General features: G+C 43.9%; 1 protein-coding gene across 4 annotated transcripts in view; it reads right to left on the bottom strand.

Moving 5' to 3' along the window:
• KIF16B (kinesin family member 16B) overlaps nucleotides 1–21,853 on the bottom strand; it is a 613,875-nt gene that overhangs the window by 322,932 nt on the left and 269,090 nt on the right. For all 4 annotated transcript variants that reach the window (XM_082252310.1, XM_082252311.1, XM_082252312.1 and 1 more), the window contains exons 14-15: nucleotides 18,628–18,679; nucleotides 9,229–9,366 (exon numbers count right to left, since the gene is read on the bottom strand). In XM_082252310.1, the coding sequence (XP_082108436.1) occupies nucleotides 9,229–9,366; nucleotides 18,628–18,679 (190 nt within the window). The remainder of the gene's footprint in view (nucleotides 1–9,228; nucleotides 9,367–18,627; nucleotides 18,680–21,853) is intronic.

The raw sequence follows: 21,853 nt of genomic DNA, 5'->3' as shown, positions 1-21,853 counted from the left end.
CCCAGGCATGACTTCATTAATAAAAGTTCTATTATACCTTTTATTTAACGGGTCTGAAATCTGTAGTGTTTTTGCTGAACTGAAAAAAATGTCAAAAATTAGCTACCAATTGTATGTTTTTGGTGTGCCCTACTGACTCCAAGCATTCACCCATGACTTTTCTATCATAATTACGAAAATTCAGTCATAACTATACATGTTACATGACTCGTCGACTATATCTAACCCATAAAAGCTAATCTTCTTCATACTGCCAGAGTTCTGTAACAAGATGAATATTTAGCTCTAGAGATGTAGATGTACTTCATCTTCAGGCTGCGGAACTACTGCAAAACACTTTGACAAGCAGCAAGTTTAGAAGTCACTGAAGCATAAATAATTAATGCAGTGAAGAAGTCGGCAGTATGAAGACAAGCGTGGACCGCAGTCTTTCCTGCGCTGTGCCTGTCATTAACAGCGTACCTAATTCAACAGAGGTGGGAGAATAAAACCATGGTACCTGGAGCTCTGGTTTTAAACTATAAAATTATGCAATGAAAACATTGGGACTCTTATTGTATCCTGGAAAAAATGCTAAAGAATATAAATGTATATGTAGATCAAAAAAATTATACTTGTTTTGGCGTTTCAGTTTAACAATTTAAATATATTTTATAGACCAAAAAGATATGAAAGAATTAAACTATGGAAACTCTTTAAAATATTCATTCTTCACAAAAGATCATCTTACAGTCACTTCCAGAGTCATCAGCTCAGTAACTTCTTTCTACAACCAAGTAGTATGATTATATTCAATTCAACAAGAACATTGCTTGCAAAATACTGAACAACTCTTTTAAAAGGAGTGTTTTTTGCATATATTTCCTTATTTATTATGTTCAAGGATAAAAAATGCTTTTTATTTAGTAGTCAGGTAAATTTGACAAACTGCATATGAATATATATTTACCACTTGCAGCTAAGAAGATGAAGACCTAGGCTATATTTCCATATTTTCATAGGGCCGTGCTGTCAGCAGGCTTGGTTGTGGACAGATAATATAGCCACATATTAACCTCCCTGGCGGTATGATTCTTTTGGATTTTAGGTGCTGAAAGCGGTACCATTATTTTGCATGTAATTCTTGTGAATGAGCAGCCCAAACCAACTGTATACATTTATTATATATATATGTATGTATACATATATTATGTATACACACATATATATATATATATATATATATAAACTGCAGGAAAGGGCACTGGGGGGCAATGTAATGTGATTTTTTTTATTTTGAACGGTATCAGTGTGTTTGGTGTGTTTTACATTCGAATTTGCCGCCGGTTCCACCCCCCGGCGGACGTCACGTCGCCGGAGACGGAAGCCGGGGCTCGCAGACGATCGGGAGAGAGCTCCGCCGCCGCATACCGCTCGCAGTCTTCGCTGGATCCCGGAGAAAAAGGTAAGTAAAACCTCTTCCAGCATCTAGCGATCTTCCTAGCGCTACCCCGAGTGTGACTCGGGGTTACCGCTTTTTGCTCTAAAATCTTACCCCGAGTCACACTCGGGAATACCGCTAGGAAGGTTAAACTATAGCCAGCTGAACAACGTTGAGGACTTCTAGAACCCCCCCCCCCCCCTTCTCCCCTGACAGACAAAATACCCATCTGAATTATCTAGCTGCAGGGGCAGTACAAAAGGGAGAAACTGGTGCTAGAATTCCAGACAACCCAGCAGGCTCCTCTTCATAGGTGTCATATATGAATTATACTTTTGTTTCTAAAATAAATGTAAAAGTTTTAAAAGCTTAAAATGGTTAAAAAAAACATATTTAGCCATAAAGATATCAAGATAAATTGTGGTAATGTATAGGCTTTCTTATTTTACATAGCTATGAATTTTAAAAATAAACTGAAGGCAAACATTTACACAAAAAAACTGATATATAAAATATATACATATACACATATTATAAATACATAAACATATACAGAGGAGGAGATCAGCCCGTGACACTGCCGAGGTGTTATGGAAGCCCAGGTTGCTTTGATAGCGTCGTCAGCTCATCTGCATTGTTGGGTCTGGTGTCTCATCTTCCTCTTGACGATATCCCACAGATTCTCAATGGAGTTTAGGTCAGGCGAGTTTGCTGGCCAATCAAGCACACCAATACCATGATCATTAAAGCAGGTATTGGTACTTTTGGTAGTGTGGGCAGGTGCCAAGTCCTGCTGGAAAATGAAACCAGCATCTCCATAAAGCTGTTCAGTAGAGGGAAGCATGAAGTGCTCTAGAATTTCCTGGTAGAGGGCTGTGCTGACATTGGACTTGATAAAACACAGTGGACCAATACCAGCAGATGACATGGCTCCCCAAATCATCACTGACTGTGGAAAACTTTGCATTTAATTTGGAAATCAAGATCCCAGAGTCTGGAGAAAGGGTGGAGAGGCACAGAATCCAAGTTGCATGAGGTCACCAGTGTGAAGTTTCATCAGTCAATGATGATTTGGGGAGCCACGTCATCTGCTGGTGTTGGCCCACTGTGTTTTTCAAGTCCAAAGTCAGCGCAGCCCTCTTCTCGGAAATTCTAGAGCACTTCCTGCTTCCCTGGTATCACTATGCTTGATTGGCAAGCAAACTCGCCTGACCTAAACCCCAGAGCATCTGTGGGGCATTATCAAGAGGAAGATGAGAGACACCAGATCCAACAATGCAGACGAGCTGAAGGCCACTATCAAAGCAACCTGGGCTTCCATAACACCTCAGCAGTGCCACATGCAGATTGCCTCCATGCCACGCCGCATTGATGCAGTAATTCATGCAAAAGGAGCCCAAAACAAGTATTGAGTGCATACTATACTGTATATGGACATACTTTTTTAGTAAACCAACATTTCTGTATTAAAAAACTTTTTATTTTTTTATTGGTCTGATTTATTATTCCAATTTTCTGAGATACTGAATTTTGGGTTTTCACTAGCTTGAAGCCATAATCATCAAAATTAAAAGAAAGAAATATATCACTCTGTGTGTAACGCATCTATATAAAATATATGAGTTTCACTTTTTGAAATATTAAAATAAATTATTTTTTTGATGATATTTCAATTTTCTTTAGATGCATATGTATATACAGGGGTTGGACAAAAATATGGAAACACTACATGAATTGAAGGTGTGAACGTGTTGATAGGTTTCCCGTTAAAATTAGAAGTGATGTAACATTATTTGGCTTCTGCTGTGTGATGGGACACCTAGCTAACAGGTGGGAAGCCTCCCTTTCGTCATTCAGCCTTGTCATTTTTTTTTCAGAGACCCAACACTTCGCTTTCCTTGGTTCAAACCTTCATTCAAGGGATATTATGTATGCTTCCACCAATAGAGCCACCATTGTGTCCTTGGGACCTAAATTTGGTGCTGGCAGTTTTACAAAAACAGCCTTTTGAGCCCATTGGGCATATCCCCGTGGTTCTTTTGACCAGAAAATTTGTCTTTTTGGTTGCGATAACTTCAGCCAGAAGAGTATCAGAACTAGCAGCTATTTCTTGTAAAGAGCCATTCTTGATTTTACATCAAGATAGAGTGACTCTACGTCCACAAAATCTTTTTTGCCTAAAAGGTGGTGTCTGCGTTTCACTTAAATCAGGACATTGTACTGCCTTCCTTTTTTCCAGATCCTCAAACAGAGGAGGAAATGTTACTACATTCTCTTGATGTAGTATGTTCTCTTAAGACTTACTTGAAAATGTTGGCTCAGATTCGGAAGACCGATCTTTTGTTCATACTGCCAGAAGGGCCCAGGAAAGGGCATAGAGCATCTAAGTCTACCATTTCTTGTTGGATTTGCCAGGTTATTATCTGTCCTCTTTCTCATAGAAGTGATCCCAGTGGCGGATTAGCCGAGGGATCAATTTTATGGGCATCGGGAGAGGTGCCCCCCCTCCTGCCTCTTCCCCCACTTACAGGAGCCGTCGGTAGCAGGGAAAACGATCCGGTCCGATGGAGTCCTAGGCAGGAAGTCAAGTGAGGGCAAGCTGGCCACCACTCGACTCTATGGCCTTGGAGGACCAGAGCGAGGTCATACGCCACTTCCTCCCAACGGCCATAAAGGGCTCTTTTTTTTTTTTTGCTTTTTACTGTAGATGTGAGATCTGGCGTCTTTTTGACCCCAGATCTCACATTAAAGAGGACAATTTCTATTATAAGGGAATGTTTACATCACTTTTATTCCTATTACAAGTAATCAAAGAAGTTTTTTTTTTAAGAGGGACAAAGAAAAAATAAAAAAATAAAAGGTAAAATAAATAAGAAAAAAAAAATTAAAGGACCCCGTCCCTCCGAGCTCGCGTGCAGAAGCGAATGCATACGCAAGTCGCACCAACATATGTAAATGGTGTTCAAACCACACATGTGAAGTATTGCAGCGATCGCTAGAGCGAGAGGAATAATTCTAGCCATAGACCACCTCTGTAAATCTAAACTGGTAACCTGTAGAAATTTTTGAAGCGTAGCCTATGGAGATTTTTAAGTACCAATGTTTGTCCCCATTCCACAATCGTGCGCAATTTTGAAGAATGACATGTTTTTTTTTTTTTACTCAGCGTAACTTTATCTTTCACATTATAGAAAAACTTTACTGTTTAGTTTTTTGAAATGCAGTGAAATTTATTTTTTCCCCAAAAATTGTGTTTAAAAGACCCCTGCACAAATACCGTGTGACAAAAAATATTGCAACATATATAATGTTTGGGGGTTCTAAGTAAGTACAGTATATAATGTTTGGGGCTTCTAAGTAATTTTTTAGCAAAAAAATACTGATTTTAACTAGTAAACAACACGTGTCAGAAATAGGCCTGGTCCATAAGTGGTTAAGGAAAATTGTAAATGTTGGTTCTGCTTTTTAGACGATGTGTTTGCAATATGGGAGGGTGATTTAAATACACTGTCACTGTTTCATGCATATATCAATTATTTAATACCCGGTTTGGAATTTAATATGAATGTAAGTCAGGAAAAAATGCCGTTCTTGGACACATGTATAACGATAAGGAATGGTAGGCTTGTTAGTGATTTATACACAATACCGACTGATCGTAATCAATTACTACATTATGAGAGCTTCCACTCTCCTGGAGTATTTAAATCCATCCCAAAGGGCCTATTGATAAGGGTTAATAGAATTGTTAGCAAACAAGGAGATAGAGAAAAACATCTTAATGAAATGGTAACTAATTTACGGTAATTAAGAGGGGTTACCCAGTACAGGTTATAAAGGCAGAAATGAAAAATGTGGCCAATAGAAAGAATAGGATTAAAATGGATAAGAGGTTATCATTTGTATCACAATACCATCCACACTCATTGCGAGTGCATACTATTATTAAAAAACATTGGCGCATATTAAAAGAAAATTTTCCTTTAATCCCTAAGTTTAATTGCCCTCCTTTTCCCTCAGATCATAAAGGTAGAACCATACACAGCAGATTAGATCTGATCAATTCCTACAAAAAATGCCCAATATAACATTTCTAGGGCCGCACAATCATGGATCATACCCTTGTTTGAACTGCATACAATGCAGCTCAATAATAAAAAGGTAAATATCTTACATATCCACATTGAGGTAATAATCTAGAAATGAAAGGAAACTATACAATCAATCATCATATGTGATATATATATAATCAATGTCCATGTGGCTTTTAATGTGTGGGTGATACAGCACAGAAGGTGAAAGATTGGATTGCCAGACACAAATATTCAATAAGGGACAAACTCACTAAATTACCGCTTGCTAGACATTTTGTGGAAATGAGACATACAACCTCACAACCTAGATACATGGTGATTGATGAAGTCCCTCAAAATAGACAAGGTGGGAATCGGGAACTTAATTTACAAAAATTAGAAGTGCAGTGAATGATTAGATTTGCATCTATTTTTATAATGAATTGATCCGGTAAATATGGATGTAAAAATTTTCTTCTCTTTGGGGTGACTTATTTTAAGGATTTTCTGCAATAAAATGCTTTGTTGATAGTTTATAGGCCTTTTTTATGTGTATATATAATATTAAAATATTTTTTTATTGACAGACATATAGTTGGATTAGAAATATGTATAAATATTTTGAAAATCTTTCCCCTTTTTTTAGGGGTATTATATATATTTTTTTCTTTATTACTATAAATTAATTATATGTCTATCTCTTGATAATAGGTTGTCACCAGAATACCTTCTAATGGATGTTGGAGGGTGACTACATCTCGTTTAACGGTCTCTCTGGGATTTAGGATGGATTTAGGCCCCTTTCACACAGGCGGACCGTTCAGATCAGCCTGTCAGTTTTCTGATATGAACTGTCACTCCATGCATCTTTATGGGGCATCGGATGTCAGCAGAGACATGTTCGCTGACATCCAATCCCATCCGTCAAGTCTGGACGGATAGAAACCCTATTTTCCATCCGTTCAGCGGATCGGATGAGAACGGACCGTCGGTCCGTTCCCATCCGATTCCCCCATAGAGATGCATGGGGACCTGACAGCTGTGTCTACACACACAGCGCGGAGAACAGCTGTCATCCTCCTGCTCAGCGGGGGATCGGCGGATCGATCCCCCACTGAGATAAACGGAGTCCATCCAACGGACGGAGTGTGTAAAAGGGGCCTTAATTGATTTTGTTCAGTCTAATTATTTAGTTGATACCTAATTGATTCCTGGTGTGAAATGTATCTTTATAAAAGAAAGGATATAATGGTATTGTTATTTCAAGTTTGTTCCTACTTGAAGAAAGGCGCAAGTTCTATAGCCCTAAACTGTTGTTCATGAAACGATATGCAACTTATCTGTATGTAAATGTTTAAGTACAGCAAACCCTGGATTTGTATTTCTATATATGGCCTTTGGGATGCCCTGATTGCTTGCACTGAAAGAACACCGTGTGCTGTTCGCCTCACCTGTGAAGTTATATTATATATATATATATATATATATATATATATATATATATATATATATATATATATATATATATATATATATACACACATACATGCATACATACATACATACAGTATATATATATATATATATATATATATATCAGGTCTGAGGCTGCTGTACATGTGATAACAGGAGGCTAAAAGGATTAAGGTATGAATAAAGGTGCTATGGTAAATGCATGTAATATCTTTAAAGGAGTACACCACTGGATTAAATTAGGCTCTGCCTGGGAATCCAGAGAATGCTGAGTTGAGCTGCAGAGGGGATCTGGTGTGCCGAGGACCAGTGGAGGAAGAGGGGTCCAGTTCCAAGAAAGGGTGTCTAGTCAGAGGACCCTGAAGTGTTAGAGGGGGTGCCAGCGGTTGGGCCCTGAAGAGCTAATGTGTACGGTGTGCAGTGTACGGAGATAATTGCAGTGGCACAAGCAGTGATAAGGAGCTACCTCGGTCAGTAATGTACTGAAGGGAGCTATTCAGTGACTTGAGCCACATTGAGTGTCAGGAGTCAAGTGTTCTACAGTCCTGGATCTTCTGAGTTAACAAACAAGTTAAAGTCGAAGTTTCAGCATAACAGTATCTTCAAACGCCAGGAAGCGCTGGTCGAGAACCAGCCAGCGCCAAGACAGCGCCAACGGGCATTTTTGCATAAAGTCCCAGTTAACCTAGTTGAGCCAGAGGAGTATCCCACTCATTCCCTTCTCCCATCCCCAAAACACAATAAACAAAACCAACCAAAGATGCCGGAGTGGTCATTGTCTCAACTCTCACACTTGGGTTCACAACTTAACCACTTGCGACCGCTCACATGGAGCGTACTGCGGCAAAGTGGTTTGTTATCGTCCAGCAACATAGGTCTACGTCGCTGGACTCCTCCCCTTGTGGGCGGCGCTCCCGCTGTATTCAGTCACCGCGGGAGTCGGGCCAGGAGAGAAGCGGCGGTGATCACCGCCGCTCTTCCCCGATCGTCGGGGATCGAGTGAGGAGATCCGCCCGCTTGTGTAAACAAAGCGGGCGGATCTCCTAAGTGACAGGCAGGGACAGATTACAGGATTCAGCATAGCTGAACCTGCGATCTGTGCCTGTGTCACACAATCCCCTCCCCCCACACACATCAGTAAGCACCAGGCATACATTAACCCCTTGATCACCAATAAAAGTTAACCCCTTCCCTGCCAGTGTCATTTTAACAGTAACAGTGCATATTTATAGCACTGATTACTGTAGTAATGTCACTGGTACCCCCAAAAGTGTAAAAAATGTCAGTCAAGGGTCCGATCTGTCCACCGCAATGTCGCAGTCCCGCAAAAAAAAAAAATGGCAGATCGCAGCCATTACTAGTTAAATAAAAAACTATAAAAATTACATAAATTTCCCGTAGTTAGTAGCTGCGATAACTTTTGTGCAAACCAATCAAAATACGCTTATTGCGATTTTTTTTTACCAAAAATATGTAGCAGAAAACAAATTGGCCTAAAATGTTAAAAAAATTTGATTTTTACATTTTTTTTGTCGGGGGAATTTCATATACAAAAATTTTAAAAATATTGTTATTTTTTCAAAATTGTCGCTCTTTTTTTGTTTATAGCGCAAAAAGTAAAAATTGCATATGTGATCAAATACCATCAAAAGAAATCTCTATTTGTGGGGAAAAAAAGGACATAAATTTGATTTGGGTACAGCATCGCACGACCGCGCAATTGTCCGTTAAAGTAACGCAGTGCCGAATCGCAAAATATGGCCTGGTCAGAAATGGGGTAAAATCTTAAAGTCTTAAAGCGGTTAAAAATACGCTCATTGAGAATTTTTTTGTCAAAGACATGTAGCTAAATACATTTTGGCCTAAATATATGACAAAAATTGAATATATTGGATATTTTTTAACTGTCAAAGTAGAAAAATATTGTTATTTTTTCAAAATTGTCGCTTTTTTTTATTAATATCGCAAAAAATTAAAAGCACAGAGGTGATCAAAAACCACCAAAAGAAAGCTCTGTTTGTGGGACAAAAAGGACGTAAATTTCGTTTGGGTACGGCGTTGCATGATCGCGCAATTGTCAGTTAAAGTCACACAGTGCCGAATCGCAAAAAGTGGCCTGGACGTAAAGCAAGAAAATCCTCCGGTCCTAAAGTGGTTAAATGTGTTGAAAGTTGAAATATTGCTACACAAGGTAACAATTAATCAGGAAGAAAAAAAATGTAATGGTTAAATATGCAATGAGCAACTATGTTTTTGCCTTACCTTGGTTCAGCTGAGAAGGTTCTCCAATCTGGATTCCATTTATAGAGCACTGGGCTTCATTAAGTGGAATAAGTGTCACTCTGCCATTGAGATTTTCAAAGATACAATGTTCACTTTCCAAATCGAGTCCATGCAGAACTGTGTTTTGAAAAGAAGGGTGAATATGATTATTGCAGGAATACAAAATATTCAGATGTGATGTATATAGTGTAATTTGTATACTATCAGAAAAGCGAAAATGGATATCTGGATAATCCATATTTCCAATTTAGGAGAGAGAGTGCAGGAGAGAGACATTTCGAAGAGGTTTGCGAGTTTAGTACCCTATAACTCTTTGAATCTAAAACCTATCTGAATTTATTAACAGATTATGGGTTAGTTGTTTGTAGATCTAGGGCTTTATTAAGGTAACCAATTTGTAAACATTATATATTTTTCCTAGGTTTTAATTAAGAAGGAAGAGGGAAGTTTTACAAAGCAATATATGTTTTTGTCACTTATCCCAAAATTAGATTTACATTGTTAGCATGGAGTCTGATATTTACCCCAAAAATATTCTTAAGTCTCCCGATTATACAGATAGTTGTACATAATGTAGAAGAGTGGTAAAAAGTCAAAATCTGGCTTTCAGTTTTAGACATCACTTCTATCTCACCCCCGTGAGACTGCTGCGGAGATAGGTAGGCCAGAGTTTGCGTCATTCTTGCCCTCCTACCAGATGGTTGCTGGAGATCCCAAGAAATGCTGATAATACCTGAGCAGTCATTGCTGAGATTTCCCATGAAATCCCAATATGGAAGAACTGAACCCCGCCAGACAGATGTGTCATCACTAAATCTCGGCACTGTATCAAAATGGCAGTCATACAAAGAACTGCTACTGTAGCATACATTTAGAATGGGAGACGGTAGTTAAAGAGACTTTGTTATGTGAGAAACACAGAGAAGGCCATTGCTGGACTCTTCATTTGAGAATCCAAGCTCCCTGACTGTCATACTTTGGTTTTAATGCTTTCTGCATTTTTCACCAAAAGCAGGGGTCTTCAAACTTTCTAAACAAAGGGCCAGTTTATTGCCCTTCAGACTTCAGGGGGCCGGTCTGTGGCCAGTGGCAGCGAAATGTTTCCTGGCATAAGTGGGAGAAAACATCAGCACATTTGGTATAAGGTTGAGGTATAGCGCCCCATTGTTGGTATCATTGGAAGGAATAGTGCCCCATTGTTGGTGCCAGTGGGTGAAATGGTGCCCCATTATTGAGGTCAGTTGGCAGATTAGGGTCTCGTATCAGTAGGAGAATAGTGCCTCAAGGGCCGGATAAAAACAAGCAAAGGGCCATACCTGGCCCTCGGGACGCAGTTTGGAGACCACTGACCTAAAGCAATTCTAGAAATAAGGAATTTTGACAGTTATGTAAATTTATTTTTTTGTTTTCCAAAAGAAAATATTACAGAGGAAAGGAACACATTAGGAGTAACATAAACAAAATCTGTCAATTACTTAAATTGGTAATTTTTTTTTTGTGTTAATGCAGGGGTGCCCAACATTTTAAAGAGGGCCACTCAAGTGACTTGGTATCCAGTTGCGGGCCACAATGAGCGGAGCGGACAGATGACAGATCCATGTCCACTTTGCATATGCAGAGCAGACATGGACACAGCTCACTCTACTCTAGGGGCCTTCGATCCAATTCCCCAGATGGAAGGGGACGGAACCTCTCTTTTGTTTAGTGTATCAGATTGAAGTTAGGTGGGCGTAAATGGACACAAGTCCATTTACATCTGCTGCTCAATAGAGGTGAATGGAGGGTCCGATTGAGCCCGCCTGAAAAAAAGACAGGCTTACCGGATCAGACCGATCATGTGAAAAGGGCCTAAGGCTGCTTTCACACAGATGCCTTGCGGTTTACCATCACCGCAGTTGCAGAGCATCTGTGGCTTTCCTGTGGGTTAGTTGCACTTTGCAATAGACTTCTATTATACCCTGCAGGTGTGCTGCACTTTCTGAAAGTGCACCAAAATTCCTGTATTCAGTTTTGGTGCGCTTTCAGAAAGTGCACCAAACCCGCAGGTAATAACAGAAGTCTTTGGCTTAGTACAGGTAACCTACACCTGCAGATCAGTTTGAAAGCTGCCCAGTTACCACTGCAGAACAGATATGCCCATATATACATACACTGTGATTTTAGTAATAAACTGACCTTTAATATCAGTCTTTCATTCAGGTATCGCTGGCTATTGCTGTCCCAGGTGGAGTGAATTTGCTATTACTCCACCTGTGACAGGAGCCTGTGCTATACAGGAAGCATTGGCTCCGCAGTCACTTGCTTCTTCTAGCGCCGGCTCAATTCACAACATTGATTGCTCTTGGATAGCAGGTTGGCAACCCATGATCTGGGCTTGCCGATCCACCATCCCTTAGCAGGAGGTCGCGGGCCACCAGTTGGGCAGCCCCGCCTTATTGCCATCTCTGGATTAAAGTTAAAAAAAAATGCCCCACTACCTGTACTACCCACCATCCCTAAACACTTACTTGGCTCCATGTCACCGCTCCAGCACTGTCCCAGGCTCCAAAACCCCTCCCCTCACTACTTCCTTCTACAGGGAAAACTGAGGGAAGCCATAGACTCCTGCTGTCGTCAGTCAAACTCCTGTGAGGAAGGAGCAGGGACTTGGCTTTCCGTTGCTGTGTGTGCCTATAGGCGCACACAGCCCAGCTCAGGAGCTTGCATGCACCGTTGCCTTCTTAGTACCCAGCTTGTTACAGGAGTCACCCGGAAGAAGAAGTTGATAGTACTGACTGGGAACTGCCAGAAGAGGAGGAAAACAACCTTTCTGTGCAATATAATTTTGGACAACAACCCCAGGGTATTTTTAGGTTGTTGTCTATACATATTTATGGATGTTTGAACATCACCATATGTATCATATCATGAATCAGCATAGAAACATTTAGGAAACTAGCATCTTCTTCAGGAGTCCTACAATGGTAACCCCAATTCTTCCTTCTCTATGGTGTCACTTTAATCTATACAAGCCAGAAATAAAGGTCTTGACACTAATACCTATGTGTAATTTATTTTAAAAACAATTAAAGAACACCAAAGATAATCTATGTTAGACAGATCATACTTAAAGCAGACTACAGTTATGCTGTTATTAGCGGAGAGTGGGTAGGTTTTTTATTGTAGAAGAGACATGCAATGTCTCTTCTGCAATAAAAAAAATGTACTTGAATGTTTGCAGTGTCCCTTGACAAGTAAACTGAGCTGTGTGTGCACAAAATAAAAGAACTTTATGGAAGTTATGGTTTCTGCTTGTATCCACTTAAAGAACCCTACCGCAAAAAGAGCTAAAAAACTGAATTTTTGTAAAATCTTACCTGTAAAATTCCTTTCTCTGAGTCCTCCGACAGTCGCCGCCTCTTCATATTCGTCACATATGGGGTATTAGACTTTGCTCCGAAGGAGTAGCTAGGCAACAGAATATGTTAACATTAAAGCTTTTAACATATCCCACCCTCAAGGGGTGGTCCCCTCAGTCAATACCCTCCTACTTCCTGCAACCATATCTCAGTTTCAGTGGAATAGCAGTAGAGTATACAACCAAACCCCAAAAGAGGGGCGGGGGCGGTGACTGTCGGAGGACTCAGAGAAAGGAATTTTACAGGTAAGATTTTACAAAAATTCAGTTTTCTCTTACGTCCTCCGACAGTCGCCGCCTCTTCATATTCGTCACATATGGGGACGTCCCAAAGCAGTGCAAACATGAGGGGTGGGAAACGCATCCGCGCCGAAAGGCAACGCAGTCTCCGCATCAAAGAAAGGAACCTTACCAAAGGAAGGAAACCAGCTGGGCTACAGGAAAAACAAGTGCTCAACAGGAGCAACAACCCAGGAAAAGACAAATAACCAGGGGATAAAAAACTTATCCCAACAGCCAGAGGTCCCCAACAAGGGACCCTAGGGAATTGCCGCACTAAGAACCTTGCGGCCAAAGGAAGCATCCGCCGATGCCTGAACATCTACTTTGTAGAATTTTGTGAAAGTGTGCACGGTCGACCAGGTCGCCGCCTTACACACCTGGGCTACAGAAGCCCCATGACGACAGGCCCAAGACATACTCAGAGATCTAGTAGAGTGCGCCTTCACAGGCACAGGGGGAACCTTCCCCTGCAAAGCATAGGCCTGTTCAATGGTCTGCCTGATCCATTTGGCGATGGTAGAGGCCGACGCCGCCATGCCCTTCCGAGGACCCTCTGGAAGAACAAACAAGGAATCCGTCTTTCGAAAAGACTCAGTCGATTTAAGGTAAACCCTTATCGCCCGAACAACATCCAAAGAATGTAATCTCACCTCCTTTGGATGTTTAGGCTTCGCGCACAGCGAAGGCAAGACAATATCCTCATTAAGATGGAATTCCGAAACTCGCTTCGGAAGAAAAGAAGGATTAGGTCGCAAGACCACCTTATCCAAATGAACAACCAGATACGGAGACTTGCAGGACAAAGCCGCCAGCTCTGACACTCTGCGAGCCGAAGTGATCGCAACCAAAAAGGCGACCTTTTTGGACAACATAGACAACGAGATCTCCCTGATCTGTTCAAAAGGAGCACGTTGTAACACAGATAGAACGAGATTCAAGTCCCAAGGGGGCAGAGGATCCCTCCTAGGAGGAACCAGATGCCGCACTCCCTGAACAAAAGTGCCAACCAAGGAGTTGGAAGCCACGGGACGTTGAAACAGAACGGCCAGCGCAGACACCTGACCCTTTATCGTAGCCAGCGCCAAACACTGATCGACACCCGTTTGAAGGAAGGACAGCACTCGGGAAACAGAGTACGTGCGGGGTGAAAACCCCCTGGACTCACACCAGGCAAAATAGGCCTTCCAAGTACGGTAATAAACCTTCCCCGAGGAAGACTTCCTCGCGTTGATCAAGGTATGAACGACCTCTGGGGAGAGACCCTTCTCCTTCAGGACCTCGGTCTCAACAGCCAGGCCGTCAAAGCCAGCGACTGTAAAGCAGGATGGTATATCGGCCCTTGAGACAGGAGATCGTCTCGAAGAGGCAGACGCCACGGGGCGTCGACCGCCAGATTCACGAGGTCTGCGTACCAGGACCGGCGAGGCCAGTCCGGAGCCACAAGAATCACCGTGCTGCGTTCCGAGTGTAACCTGCGAAGGAACCTGGACAGCAACTGAATCGGTGGAAACGCATACATCAGCTTGTACTGATGCCACGGGGCCACTAACGCGTCCGACGCGTCTGCCCGAGGGTCGCGCGTCCTTGCCACGAACCTTCTCACCTTGTTGTTGAGACGAGACGCGAACAGGTCCACATCTGGAAGACCCCACTTCGCGCACAACATCTGGAAGACAGCCGGGTGGAGAGACCATTCCCCCTGATCCAGGGTCTGGCGACTCAGATAGTCCGCCTGCCAGTTCTCCACCCCTGGAATGTGAACCACCGTTATCGCCGGGACATGAGTCTCGGCCCAAGACAGAATGTCGGCCACTTCTCGAGCCGCTCGGGCACTCCTGGTGCCCCCTTGGTGGTTGATGTAGGCCACCGCCGTGGCATTGTCCGTCTGCACCCGAACCGGGCAGCCCTGCAGCCGGTCCGTCCAGCGATGAAGACAGAGATTTATCGCACGCAATTCCAGAATGTTGATCGGAAGGGAGGACTCCCCCTCCGACCAAGTCCCCTGGGCGGACAGAGCGCCCAGAACACCACCCCAGCCCGACAGGCTGGCATCCGTAGTGATTACCGTCCACGAGATAGGACGAAACGACTTGCCCCCGGACACCATCGGGGACTGGAGCCACCACAGAAGGTCTCTTCTGGTGCGATGACTCAACGAGATTTGAAGATCCAGAGATTGAGGTCGCCCATCCCACATGGACAGGATCTCCGCTTGGAGACCCCGCGTGTGAAACTGGGCGAAGGGAATCGCCTCGAAGGCCGAGACCATCAATCCCAGACATCTCATGCACGTCCGCAGAGACGAGTGCGGAACGTCCCTGAGGGACCTGACTTCCTCCTGAAGAGTTCTGAGTTTGTCTTCCGACAGGAAGACCTTCGCCTGCACCGAGTCCAGAATCATTCCCAGGTAGGGAAGACGAACCGACGGACTCAGTGTCGACTTGGGAAAATTTATCGTCCAACCAAACTCCTGCAGAGTTTGCATCGTGACAGACAGGTCTTTCTCCAGACCCTGGCTGGTCGCAGACTGAACCAGAATGTCGTCCAGATACCCCAGGACAGAAATGCCCTGTGCCCTCAATAATGCCAGAACCGGTGCAAGCACCTTGGTGAAGACCCACGGAGCCGAGGCGAGACCAAAAGGCAACGCCACAAACTGGTAGTGATCCTCCGCAATGGCGAATCGAAGGTACCTCTGGTGACCCTCGAAAATGGGGATGTGAAGATACGCATCCTTCAAATCGATGGAGGCCATGAATTCCCCCGGAACCAGGGCAGCCACCACCGACCGCAGGGATTCCATGCGGAACTTGCGAACCCGCACAGAGCGGTTCAGAGCCTTCAAGTCCAGAATTGGACGAACCTTGCCCTCCTTTCTGGGCACGGTGAACAGATTGGAATAAAACCCCCGAAATCTGCCCCGATGAGGCACCGGAACCACCACTCCCTGAGCCCTCAGGTCCCGCACCGCCAGGTGCAGGTCCCGTAAACGCTCTGGAGACAGTTAAAGATTTGAGGGAAAAAATCTGCTCTCCGGCCGAGAGAGAAACTCGATCTTGTAACCAGATCGAACGATCTCCTGAACCCATCTGTCCCGCACGCGGGCCAACCAGGGCTGAAGAAAACCAAGCAAGCGTCCCCCCACCCCAAAACTGGGTGAGGGCGCCCCTTCAGGCCGCACTGTTATGGGCTGCGGATCCGGATTGACCGCACTTCTGTTTTCCAGACCAGGGCTTCTTCTGAGAGCCTTGACCTTTGAACGGTTTGCCCTTGTAGTGCGACCGAAAGGCACGAAAGGACCCCTGAGGGGGCCGAAAATTAGCATGCTTCTTCCCAGAAGCCCCCTTAGCCTTGGGGAAATGGGGCAAGAGAGTGCTCTTACCTCCGGTGATCCCCTTAATCAACACATCCAAGGACTCCCCAAAAAGGCGAGACCCATCATAAGGCAGATTGGCTAAGGTCTTACGTGAAGATTGGTCCACCGACCAACATTTCAACCAAACCAGGCGGCGAGACAACACCGCCACGCTGTGCACACGTGCAGCCAACGGGACTAGGTCCAAGTCCGCATCACACAGATACATGACACCCTGGTGGATTTGATCCACCATATCCAGGGTCGCCGGCGAGGCCGAACCGGCCACTAGGACGCGCCTAAGCATCTGCGTCCAACTTGCGACAGCCTGGGCCGCCATGAGAGAGGCAAACAGAGCCTTAAGCATAGAACCCGTAACAGAATAAGTATGACAGGCAAGAGACTCCAATCTCCTATCCGTGGCATCACGGAACACAGGGGAATCCTCTGCAGGAATCGCAGTGGATTTGTTTAAAACCGCAATTGCGTGATCCACTGGGGGTGGCACACACCACCTTTCATCAGTGGAAGGCGAGAAAGGATAACGCAGCTTGAACCTACTTGGTACAGCAAAAGGTTTGCGTAGATTGTGCCATTGTTCCTTAACAGCGCGCTGAAAATCATCATTGCAGGGAAAAACCTGTGGCGTCCTGCGTTTCCTCTGCGTCCCATAAGCCGCCAAGGCAGCGGGGGGACAAACTTCATCCTGCAAACGCAGCGTTTGTTTTATGGAAGCAATCAATTCATCCATGATTGCAAGCTCTTCAGGCGAGCCAGGGGGAGAATTATTAACCCCTTCAACTTCAGCCTCCACCTCGGACCCCACTAGATCCAGGGAGGAGCGGGACCCCGATAAGGAGGCCCCCGCCATAACAGCCCCATCACCTTCACCCTCAGAATCAGAGGAAAGAGAAACTCTGGGTCTTTTAGTAGATTGAGCAGCCACCAGCATCTGCACCTGAGCAGCAAGGCCAGCCACAATAGTGGCTAAATCCCCCCCTGGGGGGGAAACAGCGGTCCCCTGGCTTTCCACCAAGGCGGTAGGAAATTTGCCCTCCTGAGAATCCATTGCCCCTATTACAAATGCCGGATAATAAAGGGTTAACTGCCCCTTTAACAAGCGCGACGAGCGCAGCCCACCGCACCACACACCAGCACAATGAGACCCCCACAGGGACAATAAAACTGACACAGGCAATGGATAAGAAGGATATAACCTGAGGAGACCCTCGCCGCTGCTGCTGCCTCGATCGGTGTTCCTGGAGAAGAGGAAGTGATGCGGCCAGGGCGCTCTATTAAAGCCTATGGGAGGCTACAAGAAAATGGCCGCCATGCATGTAGAACATGCGGCCGGAGCGAGTTTAGGCAAAATGGCGCCGTTTGGCGCCGAAACCGCCGCTCCACAGTACAGTAATGCACAAATGTCATCCATGTATAAAAAAACATGTTAGATCGCCGCAGCGATCGCTGTATAGTGCCCAAACATGCCACAAAACATGCCCCACAGCAAACAGCTTCTCACACTGACAAGGCTGACACACACAGTGTCACACAGCTCCCCCCCCCCCCCTTGCAGCCCACAGCATGCAGCCGAGTGATAGGGAGACAAACAGTGTGAACAGAGGCAGGTTACACAGTCCCAGACTGACACCCCCCCAGACAGACAGGTCCCCACATAGATACACTTACCTCACAATGGCGCGGGGGACCCGCACAGGCGAACAAGCCGCTGCACATGAGGCAGGGAGAGTCGCATACAAGACGCACAGAATGGGGGTTAAGAAACCGCACAGCGTCCAGTGAGGTAGCCACCTCACCAATCATCCCTGCACCGAACAGGGATGGGTCGTTCACTGTGCCAGGAGCGTTACCTGGCTGAACGCTCGATGGCAGGCTGGGAAGCCACTGACCCACGACCTGCGACCAGGGGGATCAGCCCGAGACCCAGCCCGCATGATCCTCTTCATCCGAAGAACTAACTAATGCTGACAAAAAGAACAGCTAAGTAAAGGTATAGAGAAAACTCAAACAAAAAATCAAAAAAGAAGAAAGAGTCTGGGGCACAAAGCCCCAGCACAGAGAGAGCCAGCCACTCCTGACAAGCTAGACATTGAAACTGAGATATGGTTGCAGGAAGTAGGAGGGTATTGACTGAGGGGACCACCCCTTGAGGGTGGGATATGTTAAAAGCTTTAATGTTAACATATTCTGTTGCCTAGCTACTCCTTCGGAGCAAAGTCTAATACCCCATATGTGACGAATATGAAGAGGCGGCGACTGTCGGAGGACGTAAGAGAAATATTGTTTGTGTAAAAGCATTAATACCTCAAATTTTATGCCTTACCTATGTCTTGTTCTGATGCAGCATCCTCCCTTCCAACATATGTACGGCCCTCCTAAAAAATAAAAAAATAAAAAATGAAAAAAATGAATAAAAAAAACGAAAAAAAGATTTTAATATTATTGTATATTAACAGTTACTATTTTATTGCGGTTGTTTGTATTTTGTCACGGTTTTAACAAAAAACACTACTCAGAGAACTCTGCAAATAAATAATGAAAATGATCATTGTACAAATTAGCAAACATTCCAAGTCTCATAGCGTGTTTGCCAGACATGTACACCTTAGTGCACAAACACTTTACAAATTTGGCTGACACAGACACCCTCACTCATTGCAGTAGGCACGAGGGATGGGAAGGCACGTCTACATCTTGTAGACATCTCAATCGTCTACATCTTAGACCACATTAACCTTTAGCAAACTTGTATTAAATCCATGGATCAATTCCAAAAACACCAAGGTGCGGTATGATCCAAAAGGAAGAGAAAATGTAAGCATTGGCACCTGTTTAAATGTTATCAATCTGCTCAACAAAAGTATTGGTAACAGAGTAATGTTTGAATAAAAAAAATGCATTTTGGGCTTAAAGTAGAACTCTCACCAGAAATAAAAAAAGATACCCTTTGTGCATAGAATTTGTCGCTTTTTCAATCTGTATAGAGGTTCCAGAGCAGCACTTGTATAACTGGCCCCCACCTCCAGCCGATGCTATCTGGTAACACTGAGCAATGACGATGGAGCTGACTGGGAGGAGAGGGACTGTGACAGGCAGTGAAAACAGAGCCCCCATCGTGATGCCTTCTGCCTCCTCATCTCTCCTATTTATTGTAGACTAAGCTGGGACCTGCTGCCAGCTATTCAGGGCACAAAGTGTAAAACTGTCAGCTTGTGTTTTTGTAAAATACTTGTGGATGAAGAGACACACTTTCATTTTCAAAGACACAAGCCAAAAACAGCACAAGCCAGTTACTTTACTTGTTTGAGAGAGACAACTTTAGTAGCTGGCTTGTGCTGTTGTCAGCTTGTGTTTTTCGAACAAAGTGCCTCCTTACCCGCAATCATTAACACCACAAGCTGACAATTTTATTCTTTGTGCCCTGAAAAGTCCAAAGCAGTTGAGACTGAGTTGTTTTACTCTGGGGAATGCTCTTAACCACTTAAGCCCCGGAAGATTTTACCCCCTTCCTGACCAGGGCCTATTTTGCGATTCGGCACTGCGTGACTTTAACGGACAATTGCGCGGTCGTGCGACGTTGTACCTAAACGAATTTGACGTCCTTTTTTTCCCACAAACAGAGCTTTCTTTTGGTGGTATTTGATCACCTGTGCCATTTTTTGATCATGCGGTATAAACAAAAAAAATTGCGTCAATTTTGCAAAAATAATATTTTTCACATTTTTTTATATGAAATTCCCCAAAAAATGTAAAAGTCAAAATTTAACATTTTCGGCCAATTTGTTTTATGCTACATATGTTTGGTAAAAAAAATCTCAAAAAGCGTATTTTGATTGGTTTGCGCAAAAGTTATCGCGTTTACTAACAAAGGGAAAGATTTTTGTCATTTTTGTTGTTTTTTTTTTAACGAGTAATGGCGGCGATCTGCGATTTTTTTTTGCGGGACTGCGACATTGCGGTGGACAGATCGGACCCTTGACTGACATTTTTGACACTTTTGGGGTTACCAGTGACATTACTGCAGTAATCAGTGCTATACATATGCACTGTTACTGTAAAAATTACACTGGCAGTGAAGGAGTTAACTGTATTGGAGAGGGAGGAATTAAGTGTGTCCTAGGGGCGTGTTTCTAACTGTGATTAAGTGTGGCTACTAGTGTAAGAACAGAGATCAACGGTCCTACATATTAGAACCGTTTGATCTCCATTCTTACACAGGGAAGAATGACAGGCGGCTTTGTTTAGATCAGCCACTTGCCTTTCTTCTGGTGTAACGGACGATCGCGAGTACCCGGCGGACATCGGGCTCCCTAGAGCCTCACAGACTAGCGACGTAGCCCTACGTCGCTTTGCCTGTGAGGGGCTGACCGCAGTAAATAGTCGTGCAGAGGTCGGCAAGCGGTTAAAGTGGTTCTAAAGACAGAAGATTGACCTTTATGCATTCTATGTACTAAGGTCAAAAACCTTCTGCATGCATGACCCCCCGCCCCCCTTATATTTACCCAAGCCCAATCTCGATCCTGCGATGAGCACGAGATCAAAGGCTCTGTCTGCTTTGGCCCTCATCCTTGGCTCAGAAACAGAAGCCACCAGCTCCCACTTCTCTCAATCATAGCCAGTGATGAGGGAGCAGGGAACAGGCCCACATGAGTGCCCCCATAGAAAATGGCTTGCTATGGGGGCACTCTTCCTGGCAGAGGAGCGTGTAGTGCAACCAGGGGACACGAGAAGAGCAATATATTCATTATACCGTGTTTATTATTTTAAAGAAAAAAAAACTTTTACATTAAGAATCACTTTAAATGTGCCATAGGTTTGTATTCACAAATTCACAATAGCACAAACTGACAGTTTTACTCTCTTTGCTCAGAATAGCTGGCGATGGCTCCCGGAGTGCTGCAGAATGGAGAGGGTGGTGGGGTAGGGATGCCCATATTTTATGCTTTAGGATAGGGTGGAGCTACAGTCAGCAATAACAGAAAAAAAAGGGATTTTAATTTGAAACTACATCACAGATTTAAATAGGGACAGGTACTTTGTGTATGGGGTCCCCTGGGGGACATAAAAACATTTCTACATTTCTAGTGAGAATTCTTCTTTAAACAACAGAAACTCCAAACATCTAGATTTTCAGGCTTAAAGGAGAAGTGTACCCATTTGATACAAATAAAATTTAAATGTTATATTGCCCTCATCTGGTTGACTTAATATCCTGAGCCAAAAAAAGTTGACAAAGAAGGTCAGTCCTTAGAAACGCGTAAGCCAGTAGGGTCCTATTAAGGTCCCTCTCCCTTGGTCTGGCAGTTATTCCACGAGAGATTAGCCACTCATGCGGCATGATGAGCAAGTTTTGACAGTGACGTTTGTGTGTAGATATAATTATGGTTTTAATACAATTATTTTAATACATTTACGCTGGATAATGCACTAGGCCGGTGAACCCTCTCTTCTTTTAAATTCTTCCAGCAGGGTCAGGACGACCTCAGTCCTAGAGGGCAGCAAGGCTTCTAAAGAATTATCAAATGTCTAACCACCAGGCAATATAGACA

This window comes from Pelophylax lessonae (assembly GCF_965119305.1).
Source record: "Pelophylax lessonae genome assembly, chromosome: 3".
NCBI classification, from domain to species: domain Eukaryota; kingdom Metazoa; phylum Chordata; class Amphibia; order Anura; family Ranidae; genus Pelophylax; species Pelophylax lessonae.
The sequence above is the reverse complement of the archived record's forward strand: the minus strand, read 5'-3'. Positions and strand labels throughout refer to the sequence as shown.